Source organism: Homarus americanus, unplaced genomic scaffold (assembly GCF_018991925.1).
Source record: "Homarus americanus isolate GMGI-L3 unplaced genomic scaffold, GMGI_Hamer_2.0 scaffold57965, whole genome shotgun sequence".
Taxonomy (NCBI): Eukaryota; Metazoa; Arthropoda; class Malacostraca; order Decapoda; family Nephropidae; genus Homarus; species Homarus americanus.
This window is the reverse complement of record NW_024725031.1, coordinates 845,909-867,572: the sequence shown is the minus strand read 5'-3', so window position 1 is coordinate 867,572 and position 21,664 is coordinate 845,909. Positions and strand designations below refer to the sequence as shown.

At 44.6% G+C, this 21,664-nt stretch overlaps 2 protein-coding genes across 2 annotated transcripts; one reads left to right on the top strand and one right to left on the bottom strand.

The window, feature by feature from the left end:
* Positions 1-439: 439 nt before the first annotated feature.
* On the bottom strand, positions 440-3,628 carry LOC121864709 (NK1 transcription factor-related protein 2-like). The gene is made up of 2 exons (XM_042363867.1): positions 3,004-3,628; positions 440-1,367 (listed from the first exon to the last, which is right to left on the bottom strand). The coding sequence occupies exons 1-2, from the start codon at positions 3,515-3,517 to the stop codon at positions 844-846; spliced, it is 1,038 nt and encodes a 345-aa protein (XP_042219801.1). The 5' UTR covers positions 3,518-3,628; the 3' UTR covers positions 440-843.
* Positions 3,629-20,279: 16,651 nt separating this feature from the next.
* On the top strand, positions 20,280-20,636 carry LOC121864684 (glycine-rich cell wall structural protein 1.0-like). Its single transcript, XM_042363842.1, has one exon. It carries the CDS (start codon positions 20,280-20,282, stop codon positions 20,634-20,636), a length of 357 nt encoding a protein of 118 aa, XP_042219776.1.
* Positions 20,637-21,664: the final 1,028 nt, after the last annotated feature.

The window sequence follows — 21,664 nt, the reverse complement described above, 5'->3', positions numbered from 1 at the left end:
GGGCACGTTATTGCCCTTTTCTTTTCTCGTTCACCCTTGAGGTAGTTTTGAGACTTTGTGTTTATAAAACACGTTTGGTGCTTCTTCGAGCTAAGGATTTTTGGTCCCATTTGATGGCGTCGTCTACAACACGTTATTATTTTAACGTGTGTTAAATTATGGTGACTGACAGTTATAGGTTGTGATTGTGTATAAAAACCAGGTTTGGAATATGTTAAATAAAATTTATTTAAATATATAACAATACGGACGCATGTGTGGCGGCGTCCACCAGATACATCAACACACACACACACACACACACACACACTCGGCGGTGTACACACACATGGTGGTGTACACACGCACACACACACGGCGGTGTACACACATACAGCGGTGTACACTCGTACACACACACGGCGGTGTACACACACACTTACGGAGGTGTACACACACACACACATACACACACACACACACACACATGCACTTTGGTATTTTTTTACGTGTTGGTGCGTAGACACTTCGCTCAGGTCGCCCACGTGGCTAGGGGGCGTGTGGGCGTGCGGCGGCTGGGCGTCACTGGAGCTTGAAGTCGATGACAGAACACCCCCACCCGCTTCCCTGTCAGTAGGGCGGCGGAAATACCCCCTTTCGTCAACTGTGGGTTGGCACGGGCGTGTGGGCGTGCAGCGACTGGGCGTCCCTGAAACCAGAAGACGACGACGGACCCTCTGTCTGTCAGTAGGGCCAAGGTAACACCGAGGGCGGCAGTGCCAGTGTAGCGGAAGGGCGTTCTCATCGCGGGTCTGCAGTGGCAACTGGTGGTGACGGTGGGCGTGACTGGTCGTAGGCGGCTTGTCAGTTCTTCAAGTGATGGAGATAAAGGGCGGTGAGGGCGCCCTGAGTGGGAAAGCCCGCCGCTGTAGTCCCTCCGTGGCCCAGGTAAGCCAGGGGCGCCGGACACAGTAGAGGAGGACCCGGCTGTGGCAGGAAGCCCCCGCCGTGGTACGACAACATACCCGGCGGGCTTGGCGGCTGTGTGGGCGTGTTGACGTCACATCCGGGGTTCTGCTTCTTCCACTTGGTTCGACGATTCTGGAACCAGATCTTCACCTGTGTCTCCGTCAGGTTGAGCGCCAGGGCCAGGTTGAGTCTCTCACACACACTCAGGTATCTCGTATGTTTGAACTTGTTCTCCAGGGACACCAGCTGCTCGTAGGTGAAGGCGGTCCTGGCTCGACGGGGCTTACCGCCGCCAGCGTCACACCGTCGCTTCTTAGGGGCGCCTCCACCTCCCTCCTCCAGGTCCTCGCCCGTGTTGTCGTCGTCGCCTCCTTCGTCGCTACCTCCGCCGCCTCCCACGCTCACCTCAGAGTCCGAATCTGTTACAAAAACAAACAGAAAGACGTAATTACCCAAGAATCTCTCACAAAATTAGCCCCCCAGTCAGTCTGTCTGTCACACAATAACCAAGACGACATAATTATCCGCCTCTCTGGCACATAACAAACAAGGGGACGAAGACATACACTATAGGCGCCCGCTACAGAGACAGTGATAGGCTCACCACAGTTTATTTTATCTCCTGTTTAAACACCTTAACACCTACCTAACCTAACTCTAACCCAACGATAATCTTCAACTTAACCTAACACTAACCTTATTTAATCTAACAAATCCTATCCCAACCATAACCTAACTTAACCTATCCCCACGTAACCTATAACTTAACTTCATCTAACATAACCTACCCTAACCTAATCTCTCTCCCACGTAACCTAATCTAACTTAACCTAACCTAACCCATGTAACGTAACTCACCCAGGTAGCGTTAGGGGAGTTTAATCTTCAGGTAATCTAAACCAGACGAGCCTTCCCAACACGAGTCACCTCTTGTACTAATTTTGATGAAGATAACTGAAGCAATTCTTTCTTTCTGGTACATACATACATACATACATACATACATACATACATACATACATGGATCGATAGGTAGATACACATAGATAATTAGATATTGATAAATATACATCAGATAGTCAGAGCTAGATTTAACCCAACCACGCCTTCCACAGCTAACAACCGTGCCTTCCACAGCTAACAACCGTGCCTTCCACAGCTAACAACCGTGCCTTCCACACCTAACAACAACACAACTACGCCTACCAGACCTAACAACCACGCCTTCCACACCTAACAACAACACAACCACGCCTGCCAGGCCTAACAACTACGCCTTCCAGACCTAACTAATCAACCACGCTTTCCACACCTAACAAAACAACGACGCCTTCCAGTCCTAACAACCACGCGTTCCAGATCTAGCAACCACGCCTTCCAGACCTAACAAAACAACCACGCCTTCCAGACCTAACAACCACGCCTTCCACACCTAACAACCACGCCTTCCAGACCAAACAATCTCGCTGATTTTATATATATATATATATATATATATATATATATATATATATATATATATATATATATATATATATATATATATATATATGAATGAATATGTACACATGATGCTTTCAACGGATTACCGGGCGACTCAGCAGCGAAATCTTGTTAAAGTGGGATAACTTTTTATTGTTAGTTATAACACCGCGGAGTTAGCGCCAATGTGGTAAAACCGGCAGCATGGCGTTTACAAAATGGTACGCTTTTTTATTACTACATCTTACCCACATTATGGTACGTTACTGTTAGTGTTCTTGTGGTACATCACTTGTTGCAGGAATTTTCGTAAAAGTTTATTTTAAACTCTCGGTAGTCGCCCGTTGTAATAATGACCGTAACATATATATATTTCAAACATTAATTCCTTGTCATCTTCCACCACAGTAAATGTGTTATCACAAATTTAAAATTTATTGGGGGTTTAATTTAACATGTTCCCGACCACCAGGCTGACCTGGTGTGTGGTATAGCAATAGTTTATGATAAACGGTAGTTATTAAAGGTTGGGGCAAGGTTAGGTTAGGTGTACACGAGATGTGGTCAACTTACCACAAATGGTGGAGGTGTCGGGGTGGAGGCGGGCGTCGTCTATGGAGGAGGTGACCTCGCTGGAGGTGACCTGGACGCGACCCACAAACTTGTTAGGGTCGAGGATGTCCACGACGGAGAAGGAGGTGTGTCTGCCGCCCAGGGTGTCCGTGTGGCCCTGGTTCTTGGTGGCCTCCCGCGGGTATGGCTCCGGGCTGTTCTGACTCTCTGCTGATGTGTTCTGCGTCTCCGGGGATCTGTTGGGAGCGTGAGGGCTGCCAGCGACGGAGGAAGTTGTGGTGGGGATAGCGGCGGCGGCGGCGGCAGTAGTCGTGTTGTTGTCAACGTGCGGTGGTCTGGCGGTGCAGGAAGGACTACTGCAATCGGCACTGGTGTTGGTAGAGTGTCTCTGGGCGTCTGTGTTGAGCTTACTAACGACGGAGTAGCTGAGGTCCATGGGCGAGGTGGTGGTGGCCACAGACACTGGTTTAGCCATGGACAATACTGAGTCTGGCGAGATAGACCGAGAATCCATGTCGATAAACTTGTTGTGAACACTTTATAAGTCAACACTTCATGGTGGTTGAGCCGTGTTATGTGGCCAGCGTGTGTTACAAAGATCGTCTCACTCCTCGCGTGTGTTCCTCTCGGCTCCCAGCGAGCGACTAAGCTCTCCTCTCCTCTGTCAGATGATATATTTGATGTTGCTAAACAACTCCCGAGCCATGGGGCGAGTTTACCAAATGAGGCTTCACCCAACTTAATGACGACAGTAATTGGCTACTGAAATCCCTACTTATCTAAACACACTTGCCATTGGTCCAGAGAGATTGATCCGTGATACACACCCGCCGCTGATTGGCCCGCGGTGCGCTAGGGGAGATGCGACGCGGCCCGTGAGTGGCCGAGGAGGATTGTTTACAGAGGGTGATTGTGATCCGGCTCTTGATTGGCTGAGGGTGACTGCAGAGGAGGAGGGATGGTAAAAGAATCATCACCCGGTTAATGATGATGCGAAAATACGATTACCTCGTCAAGAATTCCATTTCACACCTACGTTACCCCTGAGCTTTTCGACATGTCGGCGGGCAACGCCACTCAGGCCCCGAGCAAACATAATTCTCTCGCCTCTAAAACTTGAAATTCAACCCCCCTCCCCCCCCACCCCCACCACCCCCTGACTTACGGTACGGCCCCCGCGGACACTAGGCTAAACTTTACTCACTCTCCCCACTTTGAAGCACTTTGTTTGGGTCTGGGTAACCACAGCGCGAGGGAGAGAGTGAGAGAGAGAAGGGGGGTGGGTGGGAGGGTGGGGGGTTAGAGGAGCTCATTAAACCAGGAGTGAGGTGGCGGAGGGAAGGGGAGGGAGGGAGGGAGTGAGGTGATCTGCGGCTGGTGGTGCGTGTAAGGTTATCAAGCCAGATTAACTCCTGGCAAGATTATTATCTTCTCGACGCTGTTTGTTTCTTCCTGAGGGTTTTAATTAACGCCCACGGCCCAGGCTGGAGTTGTGGCCAGGGGAGGGGGAGGGGGGGTGAGAGGTGACGGAGGGAAGGTGAGAGAGAGGAGAGGTGAAGGAGGGGAGGTGAAATGGTGGACGAAAGAGGGGAGGTGAGATGGTGGATGATAGAGGAGAGGTGAAGGGGGAGGAGAAGTGAGGGAAGGGAGAGATGGCGGGTGAGAGAAGACAGAAAATAGACGAGAGAGGAGGGAGAAAAAGAAGAGATGGGATGGTGGATGAGAGAGGAAGAGAAGAAATAGTGAATAAAAGAGGGATGAGGGATATAAGGAAGAGGAGGAGATGAAGGCGATGATGAGAATATATAGCAATAATGGATAAGAGAGTAAGGATAACAAATAAGAGAAACGAAAAGATTGAGGAAGAGGAGAGGCGGGGGAGTGACACAGTAAACGGAGAGACGGAAGATGGCGGAGGAGGAGGAGGAGGAGGTGGTGTGGAGGACAAGACCGTCTATCCAGAGGTGAGGAGGAGGGTGAGGGGAAGATGAGAGGAGGAGGAGCGGGAGGGAGAGGAAGTGGGGAAGGAGAACAGATGTAGAGGGAAATGAAGGAAGATAGGTCCTTCCTTCCTTCCTTCATCCCCGTCCAAACTTTGCACCTTCTTCAGTCGCCTTTATCACTAACCGATTAAATGTTTTGTAAATAGTAATTATCTTAAATGACTTTGTGTTATAGCGGGGTTGTTATTGTTGTTATTAACTTATGTACGAGGCATTTATGTTATTTTTGTGATTTCGTGAGTTAAATCTTGATGTTAGTGTTGGAATGTTGGGTTATGTTAAGGGCGGTTGTTAAAACGGGGTTAGTTTTATGTTAATAAGAGTGTTAAATGGTGTTAATGGTAGTTATTATTTTTATTATTGTAAGTAATAGTATTATAAAAAATATTTTTACCATTTAATGAACAAGAAATATCAAATCACTATTACTGGTGGAGGTTCCGGAGATATATATATATATATATATATATATATATATATATATATATATATATATATATATATATATATTCTCACTAACAATATTAACTACTGTATTTTGTGAACATAATTACCGTACACATATCATCACTAAGCACAGGAGTAATCATCAGTCACCGCGGGCCTGTTCCTTCTTAAACTGACCTTATTTAGATTTAGTTATTTTACACCGTTAGGCCGCGCTTAAATCTATATATCCAGCCGTCAGGTCAGGAGAGGCGGGTGCTACAATATGTTGTTGGCAGTGGAGTGGTGGAAACATTGTCATACATATTCATTTATTCTAATGAACGAACATTTGTAGCCGTCCAGATATATGGACGAATTAACTTTAATAACATAAAAGATTTTGTTGCTGCTGTATATATATATATATATATATATATATATATATATATATATATATATATATATGCGAGAGTAATTCGTATTATATATTCGTATATTAATAAATATAATTGTGTTAATATAAAAATACAGATACGTATAGAGAAAGTAGCACGTACAAACATCAACAAAGAGAAACATTTAAACAAGAGATGGTGTAACAAAGGACAAAACACTGTATAACACTTTATAGCCTAACCTAACCCCCACACTAACAACTTGCCTACTACTTGTTGACGCTCCTGGGGACCACCACCACCTGTGTCACTAACAACTGTATCCAGGACCAGGGCAGTAGTAATATTGGCCCCTCGTGAACTAGCACACTCGGTAATGACCATACACACACACACCCCCTCATTCCTCTTGGTTAAAATATTGGGATGGCAGCAATTATCAAACTCCGTCGAGCTCTTAAGTCCATCATTGTCCCCGTCAAGTTTCAAGAAAATCCCTCCCACAGTTTAGGAGTTATCGCGGTGGTCACTCGGAGGTTAGGCCACCGGCGACACGGACCTAACGAACGATACGGACCTCACGAACGCCACGGACCTAACGAACGACACGGACCTCACGGATGACACAGACCTCACGAACACTCCTTAATACAGTGGGGTATGCTATAACGAACGTAATTGGTTCCAGAACCTCGTTCGTTATAGGATTAATCCGTTCCAGGCCCCCAAATACAACCACTTAACACTGAAAAAATTCTGTGGAAAATGTAAAAAATACGGTACTTTATCTTACCTTAGTGTTATTCAGCATGCAGGTACCCCTAAACACTGGCACATCACTATCACTTCCACTGGGAGTCTTGGCTTTAAGGTCCTCAAACAATTGTTTAGCCTTCTCACAAATTATAGCTTCACTAATGTTACCACCTGCCATTTCTTTCTCCTTTATCCACACTAAGAGTAAATTTTCTATCTCTTCAATCACATTACACCTTGCTTTGCTAAGTCTAAAGATTCCCTTAGCCACTTGCACAGTTTTTAACTCCTCTTTATTCTTCAAAATCGTACATATAGTCGATTTAGCCATCCCATATTCATCACTAAGTTTCGCAATGCTTCTTCCATTCTCACGTTTCTTTATGTTTTCTTTCTTAGTTTCAAGGGTTATTAGCTTTCTCACTCGCTTTGAACTATTCATTGTCACAATTGTACACTTGTATAACAAAATATTTATACAAATAACTCTATTTCCACATCAAAAGACGAAATTTCAACAATAACAGTGGTGCACTGGCTACACAATGAGACAAAGATGGCGCCTGACGCTCTTGTTGTGGTCGCGGTACAACAATATTCATGCGCCAGGCGAAGTAGTCCCGTATTCATCCGCGTTCGTTGTAGGAGTTTCGTTCGTTATAGCTGGGGTATGCTATAACGAACGGATCCTACTATGAATATTCCTATAACGAACGGTTTTACCTATAAAATTGAGAATGCTATAACGAACGCAACTCCTACAACGAACGCGGATGAATACAGGACTACTTCGCCTGGCGCATGAATATTGTTGTACCGCGACCACAACAAGAGCGTCAGGCGCCATCTTTGTCTCATTGTGTAGCCAGTGCACCAGTGTTATTGTTGAAATTTCGTCTTTTGATGTGGAAATAGAGTTATTTGTATAAATATTTTGTTATACAAGTGTACAATTGTGACAATGAATAGTTCAAAGCGAGTGAGAAAGCTAATAACCCTTGAAACTAAGAAAGAAAACATAAAGAAACGTGAGAATGGAAGAAGCATTGCGAAACTTAGTGATGAATATGGGATGGCTAAATCGACTATATGTACGATTTTAAAGAATAAAGAGGAGTTGAAAACAGTGCAAGTGGCTAAGGGAATCTTTAGACTTAGCAAAGCAAGGTGTAATGTGATTGAAGAGATAGAAAATTTACTCTTAGTGTGGATAAAGGAGAAAGAAATGGCAGGTGGTAACATTAGTGAAGCTATAATTTGTGAGAAGGCTAAACAATTGTTTGAGGACCTTAAAGCCAAGACTCCCAGTGGAAGTGATAGTGATGTGCCAGTGTTTAGGGGTACCTGCATGCTGAATAACACTAAGGTAAGATAAAGTACCTTATTTTTTACATTTTCCACAGAATTTTTTCAGTGTTAAGTGGTTGTATTTGGGGGCCTGGAACGGATTAATCCTATAACGAACGAGGTTCTGGAACCAATTACGTTCGTTATAGGAATATTCGTAGTAGGATCCGTTCGTTATAGCATACCCCACTGTACAAAGAAAATCCAATCCTCCCCACCTAATGATCCCCGAGTTCATCCATGCTAGATACGGCCAAGTGTCCAGAGAATTTTGTCCACAACTGTACACGTGTCACCAGAGAATTTTGTCCAGGATTGACCATAAATCCCATCATGTAACTTTTCTTCATTGCCTAACACGTATATATACACAGTGGTGCCCTTACGTGACCCCAATAACAAATACTAATACTTATTCCAATTTAAAAGTAAGAATTAAATACAAATAACTTTTATGAGTACATGAACAAAGTATTTATTCATCTATATAAGTTGATCTAAACTGATGGAATTTTGACATGATCTGACGTAGGTAATGTGTTTCCTAACCTAACCTAACCTAATCTATCTTGACTTAATGTAACCTAACCTAATCTATCTTGACTTAATGTAACCTAACCTAATCTATCTTGACTTAATGTAACCTAACCTAATCTAGCCTAGCCTAACCTAACCAGACCTAACGCAAATACAACGAAACATAGCCTAATTTAACTTAACTTAATAACCTAACCAAGCTGAATATAACCTAACCTGATGTAAGTCTAACCTAATTTACCCTCAAGTTTAAAATTCATAGATAGTCTGACACGGCGTTATTCATTATCTTGCATATACTGTACGTAGATGAGAGAGAGAGAGAGAGAGAGAGAGAGAGAGAGAGAGAGAGAAAAAAGCCTCGTCTCTCAAGCAAAAGAACAAATGAAAAACGGGTGGGCCAACTTGCGCTCCTCGGCGGGGATTACCCGGGAAGGGAAGTTGCTATTAGGGAAATCCCCAAGTTGTTACGGCTAAATCCTACAGGATTTGTGCACTAGACGGACACCTGACCCCTAGTGTATGTATACATGGCCTTTAGTGTATGTATACAAGGCAGCTAGTGTATGTATACATGGTCCCTAGTGTATGTATACATGATCCCTAGTGTATATGATACATGACCCCTAGTGTATGTATACATGACTTAGTGTATATATACATGACCCCTAGTGTATGAACACATGACCCTTAGTCTGTGTATACATGGCTACGATCATTTACACACCTGGGTTGGTCACTTATACTGATCCTCGTCTCTCAGTTCGCTAATAATTGAATTTTTTTAAATAATTGTAATTTGTAAAAGTGTCAATTTGCTGGCTCATTAATTACACAGTCCGGTGATTATTAGTCAAAATGCTTGTAATTACTGACTTATATCCTCAAACTATATAATGTAATGTTCACTCGCTATATTAACTCACACTAGTGTAGCGGTGTTTATTTATATCCCCATATATATATATATATATATATATATATATATATATATATATATATATATATATATATATATATATATATATATATATATATATATATATATATATATATATATATATATATATATATATAGGTGGGATAGGTTAGGTTGGTCAATCACCATGTGAAAAAAGCTGGGGTGTCTAATCTTCAGGTAATCCCTACAATAAATGCTAACACCTCCTGGTTCATCACTGGAGGGAAGTAGCATCTGGTGAAGTGGTCAGTCAGTGTCCACCTGGGTGAGTAAGGAAGTGTCTGCCTCCATCACCAGATGTTTGTGACAGGTACTGAACAGGGCTGGTCAGGCTTTACCTTTGAGGTGTTGAATAGAACATGCCTTGAAGATTAACCCTTCCACCCCGAGCTTATTTCACCTGAAGATTAAACACCCTAACTCTACCTGGGGGAGGGGAGATTAGGTTAGGTTAGATAGCATAGTTTAGGTTAGGTTAGGTTAGGTTAAATAGCATAGTTTACTTTAGTTTAGGTTAGATTAGGTAATAGTTTGCAATAGGATGGCCTGGTCAGTAGAAGAGAGCGGCCATGGTTCCTGTAGGAGACGGCCAAAGAGGAGCTGTCACATGGCTCTCCTGCGGTGGTCACTACCAGGCGGCCTGTCAGTTTACCTGTCCAGGGAGCTGATGAACCGAACCCAGGTGTGACTGTACCCAGAGAGAGAGAGAGAGAGAGAGAGAGAGAGAGAGAGAGAGCAAAACAAAATTAACCCCCAGAATTAAAAAAAAAAAGATACAAACAGACAGTCATAGACGAGCCACCACCACCACCTTCACCATGCACCAGCACAACCACTACCAGCACAACCACCACCACTACCAGCACAACCACCACCACTACCAGCACAACCACCACCACTACCAGCACAATCACCACCACTACCAGCACAATCACCACCATCTCATAACAACCACAACAACACCACAACAATAACAATTACAACTGGCGTGTGTAACCATTAACTCCGAGTCGTAACAACACCTTGGAGGGAGGGAGGGAAGTTGGCGAAACATCCCAAGTTGATGAGTTTGTGGGAGGATGAATTAGGCGATGCTGACCACACTTACTTCACGGCTGCTTGGTGGTGTTGAGAGAGAGGGACGGGAGGAGGGGAGAGGGAGGTAGTGGTGGTGGTGAAGGTGGGAGGAGAGGAGGGAGGTAGAGAGGAGGAGGGGAGAGATGGAAGGAGGGTAGAGAGAAGAAAGAAAGGAGGGAGGTAGAGAGGAGGAGGGAGACCAGGGAGATAGAGTTGTTGTGGGTTGTCTGTCTGTCTATCTATATTCTGCTACTTCTCTTCCTTCTCCTTTATCTCTTATCCTTCACCCTTTCTTCCCCCTTCTCCATTCTTCCCATCATTCATCTCTATCTCTTCCATCTACTTCCGCCTTCTCCATCTACCTCTTTCTTCTCCTCTCCCTCCACCTTTTCCTTCCCTCTTCTCTCCTTTCACCTCTTCCTTCCCTTCTTCTCTCCATCCACCCATTCCTTTCCTCCTCTCCCTCCACCCATTCCTTTCCCCTCTCCCTCCACACTTTCCTTCTCTCCCTCCACTCCTTCCTTCCTTCCTTCCTTCCTCCCTCCCTCCCTCCCTCCCTCCCTTCCTTCTACCATTACCTCCTCCTCCTCTACCAACCATCACCTCTCCTTCCTTCTCTTCACTACCTCTTCTACCTCCTCCTCCTCCTCCTTGCCTCCAGCTATACTCCACCGTATCAACAAAGGGCGTCATCATCTTGTTATGGCCTCCAGTAGTACGTCATCAAGCAGCGTCTCACTCCACCACTTAATGAAAATAGTGTGTGTGTGTGTGTGTGTGCGTGCGTGTGTGTGTGCGTGTGCGTGTGTGTGTGTGTGCGTGCTTTCTTTCTCTTACTCATCACTTCCTTACTGTTTCTCAATCCCCCTCCTTCTTACCTTCCCTCCCTTTCTCCCTCTCTTCCTACCCCCCCCCTCCTTCCCTCCTATTTTTCTCTTTCCCATCCCTCCCTCCCTCTTTCTCCCTTCCACCTCTCCCTCCCTATCACCCTCCCTCTCTTTCCTCGCCCCTTCCCTCCTTGCCAGTTCTCGCTCCATCACTCTTGCCCTCCTCCCTCCCTCCCTCCCCTCCCTCCCCTCCCTCCATCTACCTTTTTCCTGCCTCCCTTCCACCATCCTTTATCCTCCCTCGTTCCTCCATTCCCTTCCTCCTCCCTCTCCTACAATCCATCTCTCTTTCCGTCCCTCTGTCCCTCTACCCTCCCCTTCCATGTTTCTCTCTCTCCCCCTCCTTTCCTTCGTCCCTCTGCATATACCCTTCCTCGCCTTCTCACACCCACCCTCCTTACCTCCCCTCCCTCCCCTTCCCCCTCTCTACCCCTTCCTCTTTCTCTCACATATCCTTCCTCCCTCCCTCTCTCACACCCACCTCCCTTCCTCTCGACCCTCTCTTCCTGCCTTCTCACCTCCCACCTTCTCTCCCTTCCTTTCTCGCATCCACCCTCCTTCCATCTCTCTTCCCTCCCTCCTTTCCTCCCATCCTCTCTGACACCCCACCCTCCTTCTTTCCCTCCCTTACTCTCGACCCTCCCTCCCTCCCTTCCTCCTTGGCAGCTCTCGCTCTCCAATTACGGCAAATGATCACTTGTAGGAGGCGGAGGTGGAGGTGATGGGGCACAAGGTGTGGATATTGTCGTGTGAGACGCCCATCACACACACTGATGAGGGGGGGGGAGGGGGGGATAAAAGGTAGAGGGGGGGAAGGAGGACAAGCAGGAGATGGGTAAAGAGGTCATAGGGAGAGGAGGAGGAAGAGGGAGAAGGAGGAGGAGGAAAAAGTAAGTGGAGAGGATGTGTAAATGGACAGAGCACTGGATAGGAAGTGTGGTTGTTATGATAGGTTTTAGTGGTAATGGTGGTTGTGTGGTAACGGTGGTAGCTGTGGTTGTGGGGATGTAATAGTGGTTATGTGGCAGTAGTATGGTGGTGGTATGTGTATTCAGAAGAGTGCGCACACACACACACACATACATATACACACACAACGAATAATAATCCCAACATTGGAAAATTGTCAGTGTAGGTTTATGAGTGAGTTACTCTTTGGGGCTCTGACCATTATAACATCTTGTACTTTGCTGTGTCAAGTTATATCAAGGAGCTTTACTGATCCTTGTTGAGGGATGGAAGTATCCACCGTCTCTTGTGTTTCTGTTCATAGAATTTTGGTTTAGATATCAATAACATTGTATTTAATCAGAATAATGAAAGCAGAACTGTGGCCTCATTCATGTATTTTATTTTAGGTAGGATGGTCCCTGGCCCAAGACATGACGGGTGATGCCAAGGCTTCCTCTACCACCAGGGCAAGGTGAGCATTACTGTACTTCTGCTGCTCTTATTATGACACGATGGATAAGTGTCTATCCATTTTCTTTTTAATTAAAAACATTGCTAGCATCATGGTTGTTCCTATTAGTTTAAGAGTATAATTGTTGGTAAAAGTTAGGGAGAGGGTCGTCATTTTTTTTTTTTTTTTTTTTTTTGCTGGGGAGGGCGATTCTTTTCGGTCACGTTTGTTGTAATGTATAGATGTTTATCTAATAGGAGATAAAAAATGTAGGAATGTGAAATATAGACAGTTTTCCTTCAGAACTTTATGATCTTGTCATCAAAACTTCTTCAATAAGACAACGTGAACTAATTCAAGCAAACATAATGATCTTTCATATCAAGTGATTTGGTTAGGTTTGGTTAGTTTCTGTCGCCAATTGTGGAAGCCAAACAAACTGTTGCGATTTCTTATGAACACTTCTAAAGGTACTACTGTACAGGTAGGTTCAGTAATTATTTGATCCTCCCCCACCGTATAAGCTTTTTTACTTTAAAACAAACACATCCTTGAGATCTGCCAATATATAACGAAAATTTTTATAGGAGTGAAGTGGGATAGAAAGTTAATCTGATTTTTTTTCCAGGTAAGTGAAAGTTAACAACTTTCGAGGGACCACAGCACATCACACTTCAGGTATGTCCAAGTCAGCTTTATATATCATGTATCGCTGTTTTTGTATTTGACGGAAGTTTTACGTCTCCCTTAACTGAGTAAGTTGCCGTTACCTCCCGTATTTAAGATCGTCGTTTCGTTCGCTATATAAAGTCACTTGGGAAATTTTCTTGATCCAGTGATTTTCTAGGATCTTTATAGTGACTTATGGACTTCCAGAACTTTGGAATCCTTTACTGGCATGTTGTCCAGTGTTTCTTGTGATTACCAAAGATCTGGTCCAGAGTATATCACAATATACAAAAGTCATAATGTTTATTTTACTTTTCCAATATGAGAATGAATCTGGATTCAGTCAGATGTTGGTGATCCTTCCCGGTAACAAGAAGGACGACCCGTAGTTATCTGGTTCTTCCTCAAGTTTAAGACATTCGTCCAATTTGTTATGGTCTTCCTATCTCATGCACTGGTAGTTATTAGAAGGAAACACAATATTCCTACTTGAATGTCGCGTTTTGCTTTTCAAATAAAATATATCGTGGTAAAATACGGTGCTTCCTGGCAGGCACAAATTGTCTTGTTCACCAAAGGCTCTTCAGTTTTCACAACCAAAGACGAAAACTTAAGTGACTTTTTTTTTACTGGAATTTGGAAGCACATGGCCGCATTCTCCTAAATCTGTGGATTTTGTTTTCCTCCTACGAGCATAAAACATAAACTTTCTGATGAAAAATTTTGTTATCAATCCTGGGAAGTAAAGGGGTGCCCAATAAACTAGCCTCCTCGCGGGGCAAATCTGAAAAAAAAAAAAACTTGTGGGATGTTTACATTAAAGTCGCTGGTTCACCCTCGGGGCACCCCTAGTTCACCCAGTTGTGATGAGTACCTAACTTTACAGTTGAACAAAGTGAAGATGGTCGGGTGTATAAGTGTAGACTAAGAAAGGTCTCGTATGATGATGCTCTGACACACAGTATATTTTGGCTGTTTGGTGATGTATTAGCTTAGAAGAACGAAGTATATAGACAGTGAAGAGTAATGAAGAATAATAGCAGAACTGTATATCTCATACAACAGTTATAATAGCAATAGAAAGTTAGATTGATTTTTTGTGGGTTAGAATTATAGTATGTCCAAGCGACCTAGATATTAACTCCAGCTGTTCACCTTCCTGGTTTTGTAAACACTTTCTTAGAAAGCACAACTGGTAAGACGTCATTTTGATAGTGTCATGGTAGGTGCTATTCATTACACGCTGCACAAACTGAAGACTATAACTCCACCGGGCGCATTTATTATCGCACCATCATCCAAGTCTTCAGGTCTGGTCGCCTGGTGCACCTCTCGCTACACCTCGGCTTGTGGCGGTCAAGGTCAATTCTATATTGACTTTGGTGGCGGTATATCGCGCCGGGTCGCTAGTTTGGGTATCAACTCATTCGCGCGTTTGGGTTGAGCTCTGTGTGCTGCTCTGAATCTCCGCGTCTGCCACTCGTGTGTGGGGTCAGACCACCACACTGAAATGCGTAAATTCGCATTAAAACACGTGACCCAATCTTTTTAGTAAAACACGGAGTGAAGCAGTTCCATACCTTCCCGCCGCTGGCTGATGGTGGACGATAAGATATCACTTGGGTCGTATATCAATATGTTTGTTGTATCTCATCCATAAGGGGCTTTTATTGTGCCTTTCAAATGAGAGAGAAATGGATACACGTATAAACAAATTATTGACATCCATGTATAATATATTGACATTTCTGTGTTACCATAATGATCAAGGGCATAATTTAAATATGTATTATGAATAACATTCTTCACTGAGAACTTTAACAACCTGCCACCTTCACCTGGAGAGTGAGAGTGTGACAACACCAATGAAAGAGGAAGTGAGGAATTGTTTGTTTGTTCATATATTTTATTATTACATTCAGAACGGAATGTTACAGAGGACATGTGTATAACATCCTCAGGTAAGGGACATTATAACCAAGGATATTGACTGGTCAATAGAGTATGTAGTTCAGGATCTCAACACAGCTGGCGCTGCACTATCTCATTTAGTTTCGATACTGATTCATTCAGATTGAGACACCGACGTTTTGAGGTGACTGTCAGTACCTGTAGAATAGGTGTGTGGGAGCAGGCGAAGGTGATGAGGAGAAACATATCCACCTGAAAGTTCTCACTTGTGATATAATCTACTGTGTAGGCCTCCCAGCACTTGAACGCCGGTCGTAACTCTCCATTGAGTGAATGTTAATTTATTTGTGTTACCTGTAGAACCCATTATTACCTTTAATGTTCTGGCGAGGATTAAGGTAAACCCTTAATTAAAAGAATACACTTTGTATTGATAATAAACAGTGGCTGTAACACACACAGGAACATGGGGAGCTTCAGCTGACCAGGAGAGGTGACTTAGGGCGTCATGACGTAGTGTGGTTCTGGAACATGGCTGAAGCAACAGTATACAGAACACATTAATAGAACAAAGTACAATTACGATCAAGATGCTTGTAGATAAGTAAATACAGATATTATTACATTACAGAAGAAGGATTACACACACACACACACACACAGTACATAACAACATTAACATGGCGCTGTAATTAGTAAGACACCTTTGATATAATTCCCGGAAACATCTCCTTCAGCCCTGTCACCCATCTCGCCAAGATCTCTCCCGGAAGCTCCTGAGAGAGAGAGTCCTCCCCCCAACTTCCCTCTCATCCTCAAAGACTTCTGGATAAAAGACTCTCCCTTAAGACTCATTCAAGAGGAGTCCTGAAGAATTTTTAGGGGGAGATGGTTGGCGAAGACTTGCCAAAGAATGTCCAAAGAGATATCTCAAAGACTTAACAAGAAGACTGCCAAATACTCACCAAAAAGACTCTGGGGAAATATTTTAAGAGGGCCGCCTAAGACTTACCAAAGATATATCTCAAAGACTACTTGGAGACAACATGCTAACTTTATCCCCTACACCTCCTCCTTATCCTCTACACCTCCTCCTCATCCTCTACACCTCTTCCTTATCCCCTACACCTCCTCCTTATCCTCTACACCTCCTCCTTATCTTCTGCACCTCCTCCTTATCTTCTGCACCTCCTCCTCATCCTCTACACCTCCTCCTTATCCTCTACACCTCCTCCTTATCCTCTACACCTCCTCCTCATCGTCTACACCTCCTCCTTATCCTCTACACCTCTTCCTTATCCTCTACACCTCTTCCTTATCACCCTATCCTCTTCATCTCCCCCTTTCTAACACCCAATCGCGTTAATCTTTCCCACATTTACAATTCTTTTCCATTTCCCTCTGTTATCGTTCTCTAGTACTTGTCTTCTTCCTTATTCTACCTCTTTTATCACCCCTTATTTGCCTTCTCTGTTTATTATCATTTGGACTTCCACTCATTTCCATTTTCTTTAATCCATCAGCCATTTGGATGGCCGTCTTTATTTTGTTCTGAGAGCCCTTAAGTTCCCCTTCCCTCTTCCCCCTTAAGTCCCTTCCTCTCTTCTCCCCCTTAAACCCCTTCCCCTCTTCTCCCCTTTAATCTTTTCCCCCTTCTGCCCCCTTCAACACCCCCTTTGTACCCTCCTTAAGCTATTCTCATCACACTTCTCACCCCTCTCCCTGTAGACCTCTCACTCCCCAGACACCTCTCCTCCCCTCCCTCCTCCCTCCCTCCCCTCCCCTCCGCCATCTCTCATTCCCTTCTTGCTTATCCCATCCTCCCCTTCCTTCTCTTCCTCTCTTGCTTCTCCTCCAGCCCCTTTTCTATTCTCTACTCCTTCTCTCCTCGCGCTTTTCTCGCTCTCCTCCCCTACCTTTCGCTTTCTCTCATCTCTCCCCCTTCCTCTGCTTTCTTCCCCTTATTTCCCTCCCCTCTCACTCACCCTCTTCCCAGCCCCTCCGCCTCCCCATAATCCTCTCCCCCCCCTTCCTCCCTTTTTTTTCCTTCCTCTCCTACCAATCCAACTCTATATTTTTCCTCCTTCCTCAGCCCCTTTCCCCTCTCTCCTCCCTGCTTCACCCCCTTCCTCCACTCCTTTTCCTTCTCCTCCTCCTCCTCTTCCTCCTCCTCCCTGTCCCCTCTCCCTCACCCTCCTCCACCCTCTCCCCTCCCTCCCCCACCTCTCCCTCCTCCTTCTCTGTCCCTCTCCTCACCCTCACCCCTCACCTCACCCTCTCCCCCCCTCACCCTCCCCCTCACCCCCCCCAAGACAAACGACCTAGGAGACACCATCCATCTTGCAGGCCGACACGGAGGAAATGGCACATTTGCAAGGCGTGGCACCCCTCGTCTCCTCCTCCCCCCTCCTCCCTCTCCTCCTCCTCCTCCTCTCCCTCCTCCTCCTCCTCCTCCCCCCCTCCTCCTCCTCCCCTCCTCTCTCCTCTTCCTGTCCTCCCTCCTCCTTCTACCTTCCCTTCCTGTTCTGTTGCTTCCTGTCCTTCCTCATCCTGCCCTCTTTTTTCCTACCACTTTTCCTCCTCCCCTTCCTGTCTTCTTCTTTCTTCTCCTCTCTCCTCCTTCTGCTCTCCTTTTTATTCTCTCCCTTCCCTTTTCTTCCCTTCTACCTCTCCCCCTCCTTCTCCTCTCTCCCTCTCCCCTCACTCGCTCCTTTATTCCTTCCTCTTCTTCGTCTTCATATCACATGTTTCTTTTGTGTCCTTATCACATATTCTATTTTCTTCCTCCTCTTTTTCTTTATTACATTTTTTCAAATCATCTTTTTTCTCTTCTTCCTAACATTGCTCCTTGTTCCTCTTCATATAAGAATTTCTTCTTCTTCCTCCTCTTCGTCGTCCTCCCAACTCTTCCTCTTCCTCCTCTTACTCTTCTTTCATCAATTACCCCAATTCTTCTTGTTTACATTTAATTCTCTTCTCTTGTGTTTAATTATTTCAACTTTATTTTCCACGTAAAACTTGAAGTCCAATTTTAATCCTCCAGCTTGTTAATTATTCCCGTTTTCTTTGCCTACGTGTAACTCTATTAACTTCCCGTTTTTTATGTCAGTTATTCCCGTTTTCTTTACGACATAAAAAACGGGAAGACAATGTGAGCAGGGTAGTTTGTAGCTCATGGACGCATTGCCTTAAAATTCTCTTAATAGTTAACAAAAAAGAACAAATTTTCTAAATACAAAAATTAACAAATTCTCTTAATATCTGACAAAAGAATAACGAATTCTTTGAATACTTAACCAAAAAAGAACAAATTCACTTAATACTTGACAAAAATGAACAAATTCTCTTATTACTTGACAGAAAATAACAAATTCTCTTAATACTTGACAAAAATGAACAAATTCTCTTATTACTTGACAGAAAATTGGTATATCAAAGTCCTCAGTTCAGTCCAATGATAGTCAAGACCCAATTAAGAATGACTAATGGGCGGCTAAGTTTCGTCCGTGTTTGGGATTACCTGAAGATTAGGCACCCTAGATTATTACACCTGAAGATTAATCACCTTTAATGTTAGGTTAAATAAAGTTAGGTTAAGTTAAGCTAGCGGTTAAATTAGGTTAGGTTAAGTAAGGTTAGGTTAAGTAAGGTTAAGTAAGGTTAGGTAAGATTAGGTTAAGTAAGGTCAGGTCAGATTAAGTATGATTAGGTTTGGTAAGGTTATGTTAAGTAAGGATAGGTTAGGTTAGGTTTGATTGATGCGTATTTTCTTGCTCTTTTGCCTTTATTTTTGGGGTAATTTCCATTTTAAGTTTAATGTCTGTTATATTTTACTTTCTCTTCTGTATCTTTATCATCCCCGTGGCATTATTATTCTCTCTGGTGATCAATTATACATTATACCGTACACTGGGGCTTCTCTCTCATCACAATTGGCTTTTAATTAACTCCTACAATCACCTCAGTAACTCACAATCACCAGCTCTACTTAAAACTCCTACTTTTCCCGCACTTATGTTTTACTTTCATCTAAGACCTGAATTAACTGTTTTAAGTGAAAAGTAATTTATATATTTTTTTTCGTGGATCTTTTTTTTTCTTTTCAAGGGGAAACTCAAAGAGAATTTATATTATGGCAGTTTAATATTGATGGTGTTGTTGTTGTTTTGTGTGTGTGTTGTTGTTGGTTTATAATGCGGGCTTTTAGTGGTTTAGAATCTTTGTTGTTGTGGTTTAGTTGTTATTTTGATATATTGTTTTTAAGGAATTTTATTTTGTATATACCAGAATGTGTATATAGGTGTTTATGTATAGTGTATATTTATATAACGCTCCTTTCAACTACGCGGGTATGTGTATAGCACTATATTCCTGCAATCTTCTTTCTCCCAGTGACCATACCTTCCTCCTTCTCTCTTTTCCTACTTTCCTCCTTCCATCTCTTTCTCTCTCCTTACCTCACCCTCCTTCCCTTTCTCTTCTCCTAGTCTCACCCTCCTTCCCTCCCTTCCTCCCTTCCTCCATCCCCTCTGACCTCCATCTTGCCCTTCCCTTCTCACCTCACCCTCCGTGTCTTTATCCCTTTCTCCTTTCCCTCTCTCCTTCCTCCTTCCTTTTCTCCTTCCCTCCCACTCTCCTTATTTTCTTCACCCTCCTTATGCCATCCTCCTTCCATCCATTTCTCCTTCCCTTCCTCGCCCGTATCTGTATCTCACCTTCCTTCTCTCCCTCCTTTTCGCCTTCCCTCCTTCCTTCTCCTTCCCCTTCTCCATCCCTCCCTCCCTCTCCTTTCCTTCCCTCCCCGTCGTCACGGGTGCCAGGATGACGTTGACCTCTTAATTTCCTTCCTCCTGAGGTCACGCCGCCTTGGGAGGTCACGGTGCCAGGGAAGATCACGGTGCCATGAGAAGACACGGTGCCATGGGAGGTCACGGTGCCATGAGAGGTCAGGGTGCCATGGGAGGTCACAGTGCTAGGGAAGAAGGTCACGGTGCCTTGGAAAATCAAGGTGGCATGGGAGGTAACGGTGCTAGGGAAGAAGCTCATTGTGCCATGGGAGGTAACGGTGCTAGGGAAGAAGCTCACGGTGCCATGGGAGGTCACGGTGCCATGGGAGGTCACGGTGCCATGGGAGGTCACGATGCCAGGGAAGGTCACGATGCCAGGGAAGGTCACGGTGCCATGGGAGGTCACGGTGCCATGGGAGGTCACGGTGCCATATCTCTATTACAGTATAGCATTGTCACCTACTGGCACTAAATTTGACCCTCAACAAGTGTTTAGTTGTGTGGGGTGAGTTGGTAGATAGATAGATAGATAAATAGAGAGAGAGTGAGAGAGAGAGAGAATAATCAACAATGAAAGCTGACGCGTGTGAGTGTTGGCATTTCCCCAGTCAACCGAGACCATTGTGTAGTGCCTTACACCACCACCACCCACGCCCATACTACACGCCCATCAATACCCATGTCCATACTCAGACCCACACACCACGACCACATGCCTACAAACCACGCCTACAAACCACGCCTACAAACAACACCCACACACTCCTACCTTCCACATTCACCTATGCTGCGCCCACACACCACGGCAACACGCCACGCCCACACGCTCATACACCACGACTACACATTTACACACTACGCTCACACACCACGCCCGCACACCACGCCCACACAACACCCCACAATACCACGATCACACACCACGCCCACATGCCCACTGAAGAGGAAATACCACCTCGATTTCACAGCATCGTGACAAGGTGTGACTAATTGGCGGTAAGTGTCTGTTAGTGGTGACGTAACCAGAGAGAGAGAGAGAGAGAGAGAGAGAGAGAGAGTAGTAGGTAGGTAGGTAGGTATAGTGGCACCACAGGAGAGGTGTTACAAGAAGGAGAGTGCCAGTGCCAAGGGAAGGTTCGAGCCAGGTCTAGGAGGAGACGGAGGAGTAGGAGATCGATGGCACTCCGGCCTCCTTTGAAAATCAATCGAGGATGAGCAGTAAACAGGACGACCGCACCACCATCACCACTTACTACTACTACTACTACTACTACTACTACTACGACTACGTTGCCTCCCACCTCACCTTAAAGCCACACCTTCACCCACCATTTTATTACTTAACTGTCGTAATACAAAAGTAGCTACCGCAGTTGAGTTAGTTGAGCTACAAATCTATGCGGCATTCAGTGACTGTTGCCTCATAGTCCATGTCTGCGACTGTCGTTGGCTTAGGGACCGATGATCTCGTTCCCCTGAGACACAACAGAACAGACCTGA